Source organism: Balaenoptera borealis (assembly GCF_965194805.1).
Source record: "Balaenoptera borealis genome assembly, chromosome: 12".
In the NCBI taxonomy this organism is placed as follows: domain Eukaryota; kingdom Metazoa; phylum Chordata; class Mammalia; order Artiodactyla; family Balaenopteridae; genus Balaenoptera; species Balaenoptera borealis.
The window spans coordinates 9965822-9978000 of record NC_138869.1 but is presented as its reverse complement, the minus strand read 5'-3'; the positions used below and the strand labels follow the sequence as shown (position 1 = coordinate 9978000).

Here is a 12179-nt window from a genome sequence, read left to right as displayed (position 1 = left end):
ATTCTCACAAAATGAACACCACTCATGTACCCAGCACACAGATCAAAATGAAGTGTTATCAAGTACCCCGACATCCCCCCATGCTTCCTCAATTATCGCTGCCTCCTTCCCACACAGAGACACGCAGCTCTTGGCTCTGAACACCTTGGGAGACTTTTGTCTAATTTTGAACTTTCTGTAAATGAAATAATATAATACATGGTCTTTGGAGTCTGGCTTCTTTGATAGAGAGAACTTTTTCACTGTAGATCTTAGCGCATACTATTATTCCCTCTGCTTCCCAGCAAGTGAGCTCTTTTATTTAAAAAAAAAAAAAAAAAAGGTGGTGGGGTTGTCTTTTCCTGGCTCCTGGGGTGGTGACTGTTCGGTGAGGCCAGACCCCTTTTTCTGGTTCTGTGGTGGGAGGCACAGTTCAGGAGTTATCAAATGTAGAGGCCACTCCTGATGTCTCCAGGAAGTTGGTGTGCAGGCTGGTGAGACAGAAATGTGACAAATGAACAGCCGATGTAGCTGCTGATCATTTGACTGGACATCCCTCAGAGAACGGAAAGCATCGTGGCAATTCAGTAGTTGTCTGAAAACCACGGTCATGAATATAGCAGTCCTGCATTGATCCCACCATGGACCAGGCAGTTCACGTTTTTTGTCTTTGGGCAAATGGACTCTTGGTCCTCAAGTACTACTGAATGAAGACCCTGGATGGGTACGCCCCTCCTAGGGATTTGGACTTGCCAACCCCATAGTTCTCTTGGGCTTTCAAGTTCTTTGTTTTAGTTACTTTCAGAAGAGTAGAACAAAGCCCAAACTAGGACAGGACCTGGGCAGGGACCAGCCTGGGAAATCTCCCAGTGAGACGAAAGCTGAGCTAGAGCTGTGGTCTCTAGCCAAGCCTCGGCCTGCTCTTGACTTGGCCTGTCTGCACAGGCTGTGCCCCACAAATCCTCAGGCCATTTGCTTTCAGTAAGGTCTCTTTACCGTGCTCCGAAATGCTGATCTCAGTGTGCCTCTAGGGTGTGGACGGACTGACTGCTGAGGAAGGAGGTTAAGAAGATAAGCACTAAGCTGACGCTGTGCCAAAGCGCCGTTAGGTTCAGAGAAGTTCTGTGATCGGCACACAGCACAAGCGTTTGGTTCCACTTGCCTTTGGCGTTTCTAAGGTGGTGGATGTACCCCAAGCCACTCAGATGTGGTGAAGTCTCATTCCAATGGGGAGGCCCCTGAATACAGGAGGGATTTGGGTACAAGATCCGACAAGGTGTGGGCTTCCCTGTGTGCAAGGCCCCAGAAGAAGAGAGGGGCATTCCCCTCTCGTGGCACACAAAGTGGGGATAAATTACACACAGTGCCAGAGTTCCAGAGCATCTCAGGCAGCATCTGTTGGCCCAAGAGGACTTGGGCATAATTTTATCAGTTGAAGGACGTCACTTGTGCCCCACGAGTTTTGCTCACCCGATGGGGCTGTCCTGTTTGGGAGGCCCGCGTGGGAGGGAACCAGAAGGCTCTGTGATCATACAGATCCGATTAGAATCCCAGCTTTGCCTCTTAATTTCATTTTCATCCATTTGACAAAAGGGTTCAAGGCAGTTCTTGCCACTTGTCACTGTGTGACCTTGGGCAGGTTACTGATCCTTTCTGAACTTCATATTTTAAATTACTAAAACGGGCATAATAATATACTAAACAACTGGGATTCATGTGCAGATTAAATTACATTATAGATTACATTAGCACAGTTCTGGGCACCTAAGGGACACTTGTAAATGTTGTTTTTATCTTTCTCTTTCACTTTTAATTAAAATGGTAAAGTGGGCGCCTATCTAGCTTCCTAAAAAGAAAGTTACAAGGAGTCTCGTAAAATTCTGGAAGCAGTGAGTGTGCAGGGGAGGGTTGGAAGGATTAGTTCCATCCTGCACTGTTTCTCTAAGGATGGCGCTGGCTCATTTCCAGCTTGCTTCTTCTGCCCCTTGGTGGCCCCTGTTTGACAGTGAGAGGTGGTTCAGTGATGGTAGCTGAAGCTGTTGTCTGAAACAAAGACCTCTGTGGTGCGCCTGAGGTTTTGCAATTGCTAAACTTTATTTTGGCGTTGAATTTGGTTAAGACTCTCTTCAACATCCAAGAGCAATGCGGAGTTTGGAGTTAGCTCTTATTTATGCAAACTCCAAGCTCTAGAAATACTGCCAGGCCTGCTGGAAACCGGTGTGAAGTCAAAGCAGCAGGTTTCTGCTGTGGCTGCAACTGTGCCTTCTCAGAATGGCTGTTTATTTCTGGGCATTGGATCTTCACTTCCCATCCAGGGGAGGTTGATTTTGGATGCACGCAGCAGTAAGCGGCAACTTGCAGCAAGCAGCAGTGAGCGGTAGCTGGAAGCAATATCTTAGTCCCCGGACCGGGAGTCCTAACTGCTAGACCACAGAGGCCAGTGGCTAGGGCCCAAACCCACAGTTCTTGCCTGCCTTGTCAAGAAAGAATTCAGGCAAGGAGGCAGAAAGTAAAGAGAAAAGTAGAAAGTTTATTGGAAAAGCAAAGTACGTGCGGAAAGACGCACGGGAGAACTCAGAGAGAGAGTAGCGCCTTTAGGAAGTTTAAATCCTTTAGAAGGGGGTAGTTTTCCAGGTTTTTGTCTCCATTCTGGCCAGTCATCTTGCAATGTCCCCCCCTGGCCAATTTGTCTCCGGACCCTCCCCTTAGGTGCGCACGCACCCCACAGCCAAGATGGACCCCGACATGAAGGCATCTGGGAGAAGCAAGAGTCACCATGGCCTGGAGTTGTCCCGACTTTTGACCCCCAAGGAGCCTTTCTACACGTGTAGTGTCTCCCTTGCCCCAAGGAGGGGCAAAGCAGAGATCCCTTGATCCTTTACTCAAACAAGGTTTTGCCCCTCTTCGTTTTTGCCATGACTGTTATCTTAAGGCATCCAGAAGAGACAAAGCTTGGCTTTTTACCCTGTCTCTGTCATTGCTTCCATTTCGGAGAGCAAACAGGAGGCTGATTTTAAATGTCTAACCTGAAGCCCACCTATCTCCTGTCTCAGGAAATGCAAACAGGAGGCTAGTTGTAAGTGTCCGGCCTGAAGCCCATTTTTTCCTGCCCCATGAAATGTTAGTTAACAGAAGGCCAGTTGTAAATGTCTAACCTGGAGCCCATCTATCTCCCGCCTCATGGTGGGCTTGGGGCTCAAGCCGCTTTCACTCAGCTTAGATGTAAACACCATGAGGGGCTGCCCAGAATGGAAGAGACCCCTTTCTATTCCTGATCTATTTATTTTGTAGCTGACTGGGCATAAATGACTGAAGATAATTTAATCCACTCAGACCCTGATGGCAGCCATCTTGATATTGAGTTTTTGGTTTTGAGGGGGTGTTTATTTGTTTTTTAATTCCTCTGGTTTTCTCTTTCTTTCTTCCTTTCTTTTTACCTTCTCCTTGATTTTCAGCCTTTTCCCCTAGATTTTGGAGAGAAGGAACAGAACTCAGATGCCTGGCTTTACCACTTGGTAGTTGTGGAATCTTGGGCGAGCCAAGCCACTTCCCTGAGCCTCGATTTCTTTATCTAGAATACAGGGGAAAGTCACAGGATGGTAGTGAGGCCAACATGAGATGAGTATGTGAAGACACTCCAGAGAGCCAGACACAGGGATGGCACGTAGCAGATGTTGGTCCTCTGCTTAGTCCCCTAGGCCACCATTTCCACAGGATGCCAGGACATGCCCTCCTGCACAGCTTCCAAGGTTAGGAGGGAGCAGTTGTTTCTATGGAGGGAGAAGGGAGAGGGGTAAGCACTTTAGGGGAGGCACAGGAGAGGCGGAGAAGATGGGTGAGTTTGAGAATCTGAAAGGCGACCAGTGTCCCTGTAACGCAGAGAATTGGGAGAGCACAATGGAAGAGGAGGAGAGGCAGGACCTCACAGGCCATCTTAAACCCAGGGGCAGCGGAGAGCCGTTGAAAAGTCATAAGCGGAGCTGTGACGTGATCAGGTTTGGCTGCTGTACAGAGAATAGACCGGAGGAGATATCAGAGGATCTGGGCATAGAATTGGAGTCCTTGAGCCTTTAAGTGGAAGACAGCCTAATCCAGGGATGGTGCATCAGAATCACCTCGGGAGCCGTTCCAGAATACACATTTCCCAGCCCTGTTCCAGATCCACTGAATGACAACCTCCAGGGACGTTAGGTGTTTGAGAACAACGACTTCATTCTATAAAGATGGTTTCTTGATGGCATCCTATGGGACAAAGTACATAACTCGTCAAGTTAACACAGACCAAATCCTGCTCGTTGATCATGGCTTTTGAGTTTTGTGCTCCCACCGGCCCTAGTTCTCTTTCCAAAAGGGCCCTGGACTCCTAGTCCCTAGCACACAGCCCCCAAACAGGTGTTCCTGCCTTCCAACCTTTGGACGCTAATTAGATGCGCACAGGTGCGCCTAATGAATCCGGCCGGGACCGCCCACTGTCCGCCTGGGAACCGCCCCGAGGGAGGAGGGAGGCCGGGAGCCTATATAGGCCCTGCTCTGAGGCTTTTTGCGTCATCTCTGCGCTCATCTTTACTCCTTCCGGTGGGTGAGCGGGCGTGAGGCCTTGTTAGCCAAGCGCAAGTACAACCAGGGGCCTCGCTGGTATTTGAAGACGGGGATTCAACTCAAGCTCCTTCTGCCCTTTGTGGGGCCTGGGGGTGAAGAGAGGGAAGGGAGCCAGGAAACCGCAGGTAATTGTCCTTCTCCCAGCTTCCCAGGTGGGGTTTTTAAATATTCAGGGGGTAGCAAAGAGACGCATGTTGTAGAGCTGGTCTATTCATAAAACGCTTTTTCTTTCCCTGGAAGGCTACATTGGAAACTGATGCTGGAGGGGCTTTTTTTGTTTTTTTGTTTTTTTTGAGTTAGAGGGATTGGGGGCAATAGGGAATTTATGCTTTCATTTTGTACCTTTCTGTATTGTTTGGAAAATGTTAATGAGGTTATGAACTTTTTTTAGTCACCTTTTTTGAGGCATAACTTATGTACAGTCAAATGTACCCGTTTAAACGTGCATTTTAATGAGCTTAGACGAGTGTGTACACTTGCATATGACCACCACCACCGCAAATGAGGTCCAGAGCATTTCCATCCACCCCCAAAACTGACTTTGCCTTTTCTATGGTAATATCCCTACCCTCAGCCCCAGGCAACCACTGATTGGATATTCATGCAGGCCATTTTAATATCTTCTTTATTCTTTTCAGCATTAAGAGGAAAAAAAACTTCATCAATGTAATTTAGAAAATAAAATATGCAGCGAGGCAGGCAAAGTTTGGCCCCTCTAGTAGAGGCACATGTGTGTGTGTTTGTGGAATTGGCAGTTTTTCCCCCTCTAGGGAGGGGAGAAATTGAGAAGCCAATAGTATTCGGGAGGCTGTTTAAAAGGAAGTTAAGTATTTAAATATATTTTAAAAAATAGGAAAACAGGAGTAAATATGCTATGGGAGTACAGGTTATTTTTTTGTTTGCTCTTTTGTTTTCTGTCATGCTTATTATTTTTATAATACGTCGAATTAAATTTTTTAAAAATAGCCATTTAATACTTACCCTCCTGTAAGGAAGGATTGACAGCAAATACTAGTAATCAAATAAGGGTTTAGAGTAAGCTGTGTGTAGTCCCTGAAGTTGGAAGACTGTACCTTGAGCAGTGTCAAGAGGCCTTAGAGTGGATGGAGAAATCACTTTATAAAATCTTGTCATTTAGATGTTAGTTTAGATGTGGCTAAATTAGCCAGGTGTGGTGGTGCTATGCATAAAAAACGTGGAAAGGAGGGAGAGGCTTGCTAAGTGTTTCCATCTGCTTTCTGACATCCAACAGGTGATGCTGAGTGTATAGATTAAACCATGGGAAGGGGTAAATGAGGTTGGTAACTGAAAGCATCTTCTTCCAAAGGCTCTGAATCACCTGGGCTCTTGTTAAACATGCAGATGCTCTGGCCTTACTTCAGATCTTTTCAGTCAAGTTCCAGGGGATTCTTCTGATCAGGCAGGCTTCGAAAAACGCCACATGAACATATTGCTTCATATACTTTGCACACTTCTAAGTAGGAAGGTGATGGTGAATTTTTCTCCACCCAAGCAGGGGACAAATCCTTATAACTTCTTTGATTGTGAATTGGTGCCTGGCCTCTCTAAATCGGTAGAATATATTTATTAGGATTTTGCATCAGGTGCCTGGATTTTAGATTTGCTCTGGGATTTCTATGCATGTCTAAGGAAGGTGCTGAAATTTTAAGTAGCAACTTCTGCTCTTCAAATTTTATGCATCTCTTGTAAGATTTTAGGGAATACAGAGCATATTGTGGAAGCTCAGTGCATTTGTAATACAGGGGATTTAAAGAGTTGTTGATGGGGAAGGGCTTCATATTGCCTGGAATATGTGAATGGTGGTAAGATGGAGTTTTTCTTGTGGTTTATTTGGGGTGTGTTTTCTCTGAATACTTCAGGTATGAATAATTTGGTTTGCTTTGGGATGTTTGTGTTCTTCTCATCCACTCATTTCATAATAATTAGTATTTGTTATGAGCAAATCACTGTGCTATGGACAGATGCAAATAGTTCAACCTATATCTTGCCCTCTAAAAGCAAGAGAGATTTAAAAATAATTTTTAAGTAATTATATTACACAAGCTGATTCTAAAACTCATTTGGTAAGGCAAAGGACCCAGAATAGTTAAAATAATCTTGAAAAAGAAGAACAAAGTTGGAAGACTCATACTTCCCAGTTTCCAAACTTACTACAAAGCTACTATAATCAAGACAGTGTAGTACTGTCATAAAGGTAGACATATAGATCAACAGAATAGAATTGAGAGTCCAGAAATGAACCCTGACATTTACGGTCATTTCTTGCCAATGAAAATGGGGGGAGAAGAGCCTTTTCAACAAAGTATTGGAACAACTGGATTTCCACATACCAAACAGTGAATTTGGACCCTTATGTCACACCATATAAAAAAAAAACACCTCAAAATGGATCGCAGACCTAAATGTAAGAGCTAAAACTATTAAATAAGAAAACATACCAACTCTTCTTAACCTTGGGTGAGAATTGGTTTGTTATCTATGATACCAAAAGGCCAAGCAACCAAAGGAAAAATAAATAGGACACCAAGAAAGTAAAGTTCTGTGCTTCAAAGGACACCCATCAAGAAAGTGAAAAGACACCCCACAGAATGGGAGAAAATATTTGCAAAATCATATCTGAAAGAAACTCCTATCTAGAATATATAAAGAACTCTTAACATTCAACAATAAAAAGAAAACCCAATTTAAAATTTGGCCAAGAATTTGAATCTACACTTCTCTGAAGAAAGATAATATGAATGGTCAAGAAGCACATGAAAAAATGCTCAACACTATTAGTCATTAGAGAAATGCAAATCAAAACCACAGTGAGCTACCACTTCACATTCATTAGGATGGCTACCTCAAAGAGACAAGAAGGTGGAGAAACTGGAACCCTTGTATGTTGCTGGCAGGAAAGTATTATGGTGCAGTTACTTTGGTCCTCAAAATGTTAAACATATAGTTACCATGAGATCCATTAATTCCACTCTATATACCCAAAAGTTATTCAACTTATGAATAAACAAAATATGGTATATCCATATAATTGAATAGTATTTAGCAATAAAAAGCAATGAAATACAGACACATGATACAATATGGTAAGTGAAGCCAGTCATGTATGATTCCATTTATAGTAAATAAGGCAAATCAATAGAAATAGAAAGTAGATTAGTAGTTGCCAGGGTCTGGGAAAAGTGGAGAATGGGGACTAATTTCTTAGGGGCTCTGAGTTTCTTTTGGGGGTGATGAAAATGTTCTGAAATTAGATATTGGTGATGTTTACAAAATTCCATGAATATACTAAAAGCCACTGAATTGTATACTCTAAAATAAGTTTATGGTACATGAATTTTATCTCAGTAAACCTGTTATTTTTTTTTTTTTAAACCTTTCTTACAACACTTCTTAAATTTATTTATTTATTTATTTTTGCTGTGTTGGGTCTTCGTTTCTGTGCGAGGGCTTTCTCTAGTTGTGGCAAGCGGGGGCCTCTCCTCATCGCGGTGCGTGGGCCTCTCACTATCGCGGCCTCTCTTGCTGTGGAGCACAGGCTCCAGACGCGCAGGCTCAGTAATTGTGGCTCAGGGACCCAGTTGCTCCGTGGCATGTGTGATCTTCCCAGACCAGGGCTCGAACCCGTGTCCCCTGCATTGGCAGGCAGATTCTCAACCGCTGCGCCACCAGGGAAGCCCCAAACCTGTTATTTTTTAAAGAAATAACTATTACATAAGTTATTTTGGTGATAAATACCAAAAAAGGATTTCACATAATGAAGGCGTTATCTCTAAGTCAAGTGGTGGGTGGATTGAGTATTTATGAAAGAGGTGTGTTTGAGCTTGAGTGACTATTATGGAAGATGTAGATTTGGTTATATAGCTGGTTGCAAAAGGAAGAGCTCTGAGTCGCAGAATTCGGCATGAGACAAAGTTAGCAACGCAAGAATGTCTTTGGGAGGGACATTGTACTTGAGCTTAGTAGTTGTATGAAGCCTGTGAAAAGATCAGAGAGGCAAAATGGGCCCAGATGAGGGGGGACCTTGAGTGCCAGCATGAGGAATGCTCTGCTATTTTGGTCAGCTCTAGGAAGCTGATAAAAAGTGACACACCTCAGAGCTGTGTCTTAGGAAAATTAATCCATAGCAGAGTGTTGGATTCAGTGGGAGGGAGAGAGCTCACCTGTGGAGGTGCCTGTTAGGAGTCTGTCGCAGTTGGTGTGAGAACAGGCCTTCCTCTTTTAAATTTCCTAAAACTGGAATTAGTTTGGTGGAGTTCTGAGCCTTCTGATACCAACTTGGGGAATTTGAAAGGCCTCACACACAGATGTTATTCTACTTCATTTCCTAGGAAAATGAGTCAGTTTCCTGGTAAAGAGCTGTCTGGGGTGCTAAACAATGGTGTGGGTGCCCCTGCTTGGCCACCCCATTCACTTCGGCTCCTTTCTGTTGCTCACCACCTGTGTTTTTGGTTTATATTTTCTCTTTCCTTCCTTCCTTCCTCTCCTTTTTCTCCCTTCCTTTCTGCTCCTAACTGGGTCTACTGTCTCCCTTCCCTTTGCCTTTAACTCCGCACCTCTGATCGTGAAACAGTTTAGCAGAGAAAAATACCAGTATTTCTTTGCACAACACAAAGAAAGTTTATTACCTGTATGAGAGAAAAGAGAATCAGGAGACCTTTTCATGAAGCCTATATGGAGACATTAACCTGTAGGCCATATCAGTGAACATTTTAATGCAAAGTATGCTACATATGATAAATATTTTTCTAGGTAAATTTAATATTAAAGCCATTGAGATAGAAGGAGACTCACTATGAAAATTCTTTGGGCCTGTAACTTCCACATCTCATGAGGATCTCAACATATCCATTTGTGACCTGCCATTATAGTCTTTTCTGCTGGTTTGCCGTCTCTTGTTTTGGTGACCTGGAGAGCAAACTTAGGACCCTGCTTGTGCCTCAAGCACTGTATTAGGAAATGGTCACCACCTTCCTGAGATACAGAGAACTAAATATTGTCACATTTTCAGAGATTCACCGTGAGGCCAGCTAACTTATCCCAACTATCTAGCTTATCTTTTCTACCAAACACTCTTTTGATCTTGGATTACATTGAAATCTCATAACATATAGATAACGACATTTAAAAGATTGCTCTAGGCGTTTCCTTTAAGGTTAGATCTTCCAGCAATAAGTATGCCGATGTAACTAGACTAGTTGCAGTGTGGGTTTAAAGGTGGAGTTACCCACACTCAGAAGGAAGCCTGTCTCTTTAAAGAGTCTGCCAGGTTTCCTTGGTTTTGTTTTGGGGGAGTGTTGGTAGGGTGGCTAAAGGCAACAAGGACTTGGGGGGGAGAGTAGGTGGGGGGTTCGGTTCTTTTGCTGTATTCAAGTGAGGCTGTTAAATGTGTGGTGAGCCCTCACATTGAAGACAAAAGCTGTGCAGTCCTGAGAGGAAGGGAAGGGAAAGGAAGGAGAGAGGGAGCCCAGGCCAGGGCCTGGCCAGGTTTGGCATCAGGGACCCGCTTCTGAATCTTAGCGTTGTCACTTTCTGTTTACCTGAGCCAAGATGCTTCACCCTTCCCAGCCGGAGTTTCATCAGTGGGGTAGTTGTCAAGATCAAATAAATTAACTCATGAGAAGATTGGTGTTGTTTGGCTTATTATAAATGTTGAGTCCTATGGAGACTTTAGAGATTTCACCATACATATTTTTAGTAATAATGTTTAAATGATATATGCAACAGTTTAAAGTCCCCTTTTGGTGTCAGTGTAGTTCTGGAAGTGTAGTGTCTGAATTACTTAAATCATAGTTTGCAAAACCTGGTTATAACTGATACCCCGTAAATGGAAATGAGTTGTAATTCAGAAATTATAACTGAGGTGCTCAAGGTGGCGCTGTTTCCCCATAAACTTGGTAATGCGCTGCATCTTATCCGTATCTGTTCCAACTCAGGCAAGTAACTGGATCTATATTTAGGACCATTTCTGCCTTCTATAGTCCCCAGCCCTTCTTACCTAGTGAGGCCCCACCCAATACCACATCCTAAAAATGCACACTTGTCCTATATTCACTGTAACATACATGAGAATTGTCAGTAATAAACTAGTTGACTGGTTATGTATTTGAAGACATTTATGAAAACAATACTTCAGATTTTACAGCTTTCTTTTTATATTTTGGAGTCAATTTGTGTTTAGGTCTCAAATATGTGCAAAGCTTGTAGACCAGTTCTTAACGGAATAAAGGGCCTAATATAGTTCTTCCTCAAACTGATTATATAGTACGAGGGAAAATATCCGCATTGAACTTCATTTTTGTTAATCTGTACCAAGAGCACCCTATTAGTTGTTTCCCACTTCTTGTCAGAAGCTACACACGTACTTCACAGGTGTGTCATTCTGGGCTTGATGTGCATTGTTGTGTTTGTTTTTAGATACGAGGATTTCTGTCACGATTTGATAATGTCCTTCCGGTCAGCCTGGCGTTTGACAAATGTACAGCTTGTTCTTCCAAAGTAAGTCGTTCTACACTCATGGGACTTGTTGTTTAAAAGGAGCTCTTCAGCCTTACTAGCCAGAGGCACTGAAACCAACTGAGGGCTTCCTGTGGGGGAGGGGAGGGCCTAAAAAACCAAACCAGAAAGGATTGTGTTTTCATTTATCTGTTTTCATTCTCACAGAGAAACCAGCCTGCGAAAGTGTGGTTTATAGTGTAGAGAGAGAGACTGAATTAGATTACTGTAGTTCTGTATCAGTACTTGCATCACGATGGTAATTTTGACTCGAATTTGAACTTTGCTCGTCTTTGTTCCTCCCCAGAGGGCTCCTGGCTGGTACCAGCCGTCACAGAGCAATTTTTAAGTGTTACTCTGAGGATGAGGGGTAGCAGGCGGTCCTGGTGGTGTGTCTTTCGGAGATCTACATAATGACAAAGAAAGAGTAAACAGAGATTAGGGCCCTGGATGGGGAGCCAATAAAAGGGCACATTCAGCTTTGATCTTTCCAGAGGCTCTAAAAATAGAGCTGGTATGTCCTCCATTGTAATGGGAAACGGCTGATGTATCTCAAAACTACAGTGATGGCATCTCATTTTTTAATAGGCTTTGAGATAGTCTGAGTTATTTTTACATATACACCGTGTGTTATAGCTGATTTCCTTTTAGATACCTCTTTAAGCCTTCTAATGCCCAGTGATTTAACCTGGACTTTTAAAACTCATGATTCTTGATAAGACTTTCACGTTCAAGTGTTATGCAAAATAGCGTTGGGGTCATTAATCCCAAACTCTGGCCTCTTAGTTATAATTTGAAACTTTGCTGTGTAGCCTACATCTGGCACTCTGAAAGGGATTGAATTCTAGGGATAGTCTCTCCACTCTGAGATGACAAGCTTTCTTTGAAAACTTTACCTGAGTCTTGTCTTATGAGAAGCACAATCCTGACCAGTCTCTCTAAAAAGTTAACTCAGGGGGCTTCCCTGGTGGTTCAGTGGTTAAGACTCTGAGTTACCAATGCAGGGGGCACGGGTTCAATCCCTGGTCAGGAAACTAAGATCCCACATGCCGGGCGGCACAGCCAAAAAAAAAGTTAACTCAGATTTG

General features: G+C 43.5%; 1 protein-coding gene across 10 annotated transcripts in view; it reads left to right on the top strand.

Moving 5' to 3' along the window:
• ATG7 (autophagy related 7) overlaps nt 1-12179 on the top strand; it is a 237849-nt gene that overhangs the window by 70926 nt on the left and 154744 nt on the right. For all 10 annotated transcript variants that reach the window (XR_014232333.1, XR_014232334.1, XM_082345567.1 and 7 more), the window contains one exon: nt 11014-11094. Coding sequence is in view for 8 of the 10 variants with exons in the window: in XM_082345567.1 (XP_082201693.1) it covers nt 11014-11094 (81 nt within the window). In the remaining 2 variants the exon portion in view is untranslated. The remainder of the gene's footprint in view (nt 1-11013; nt 11095-12179) is intronic.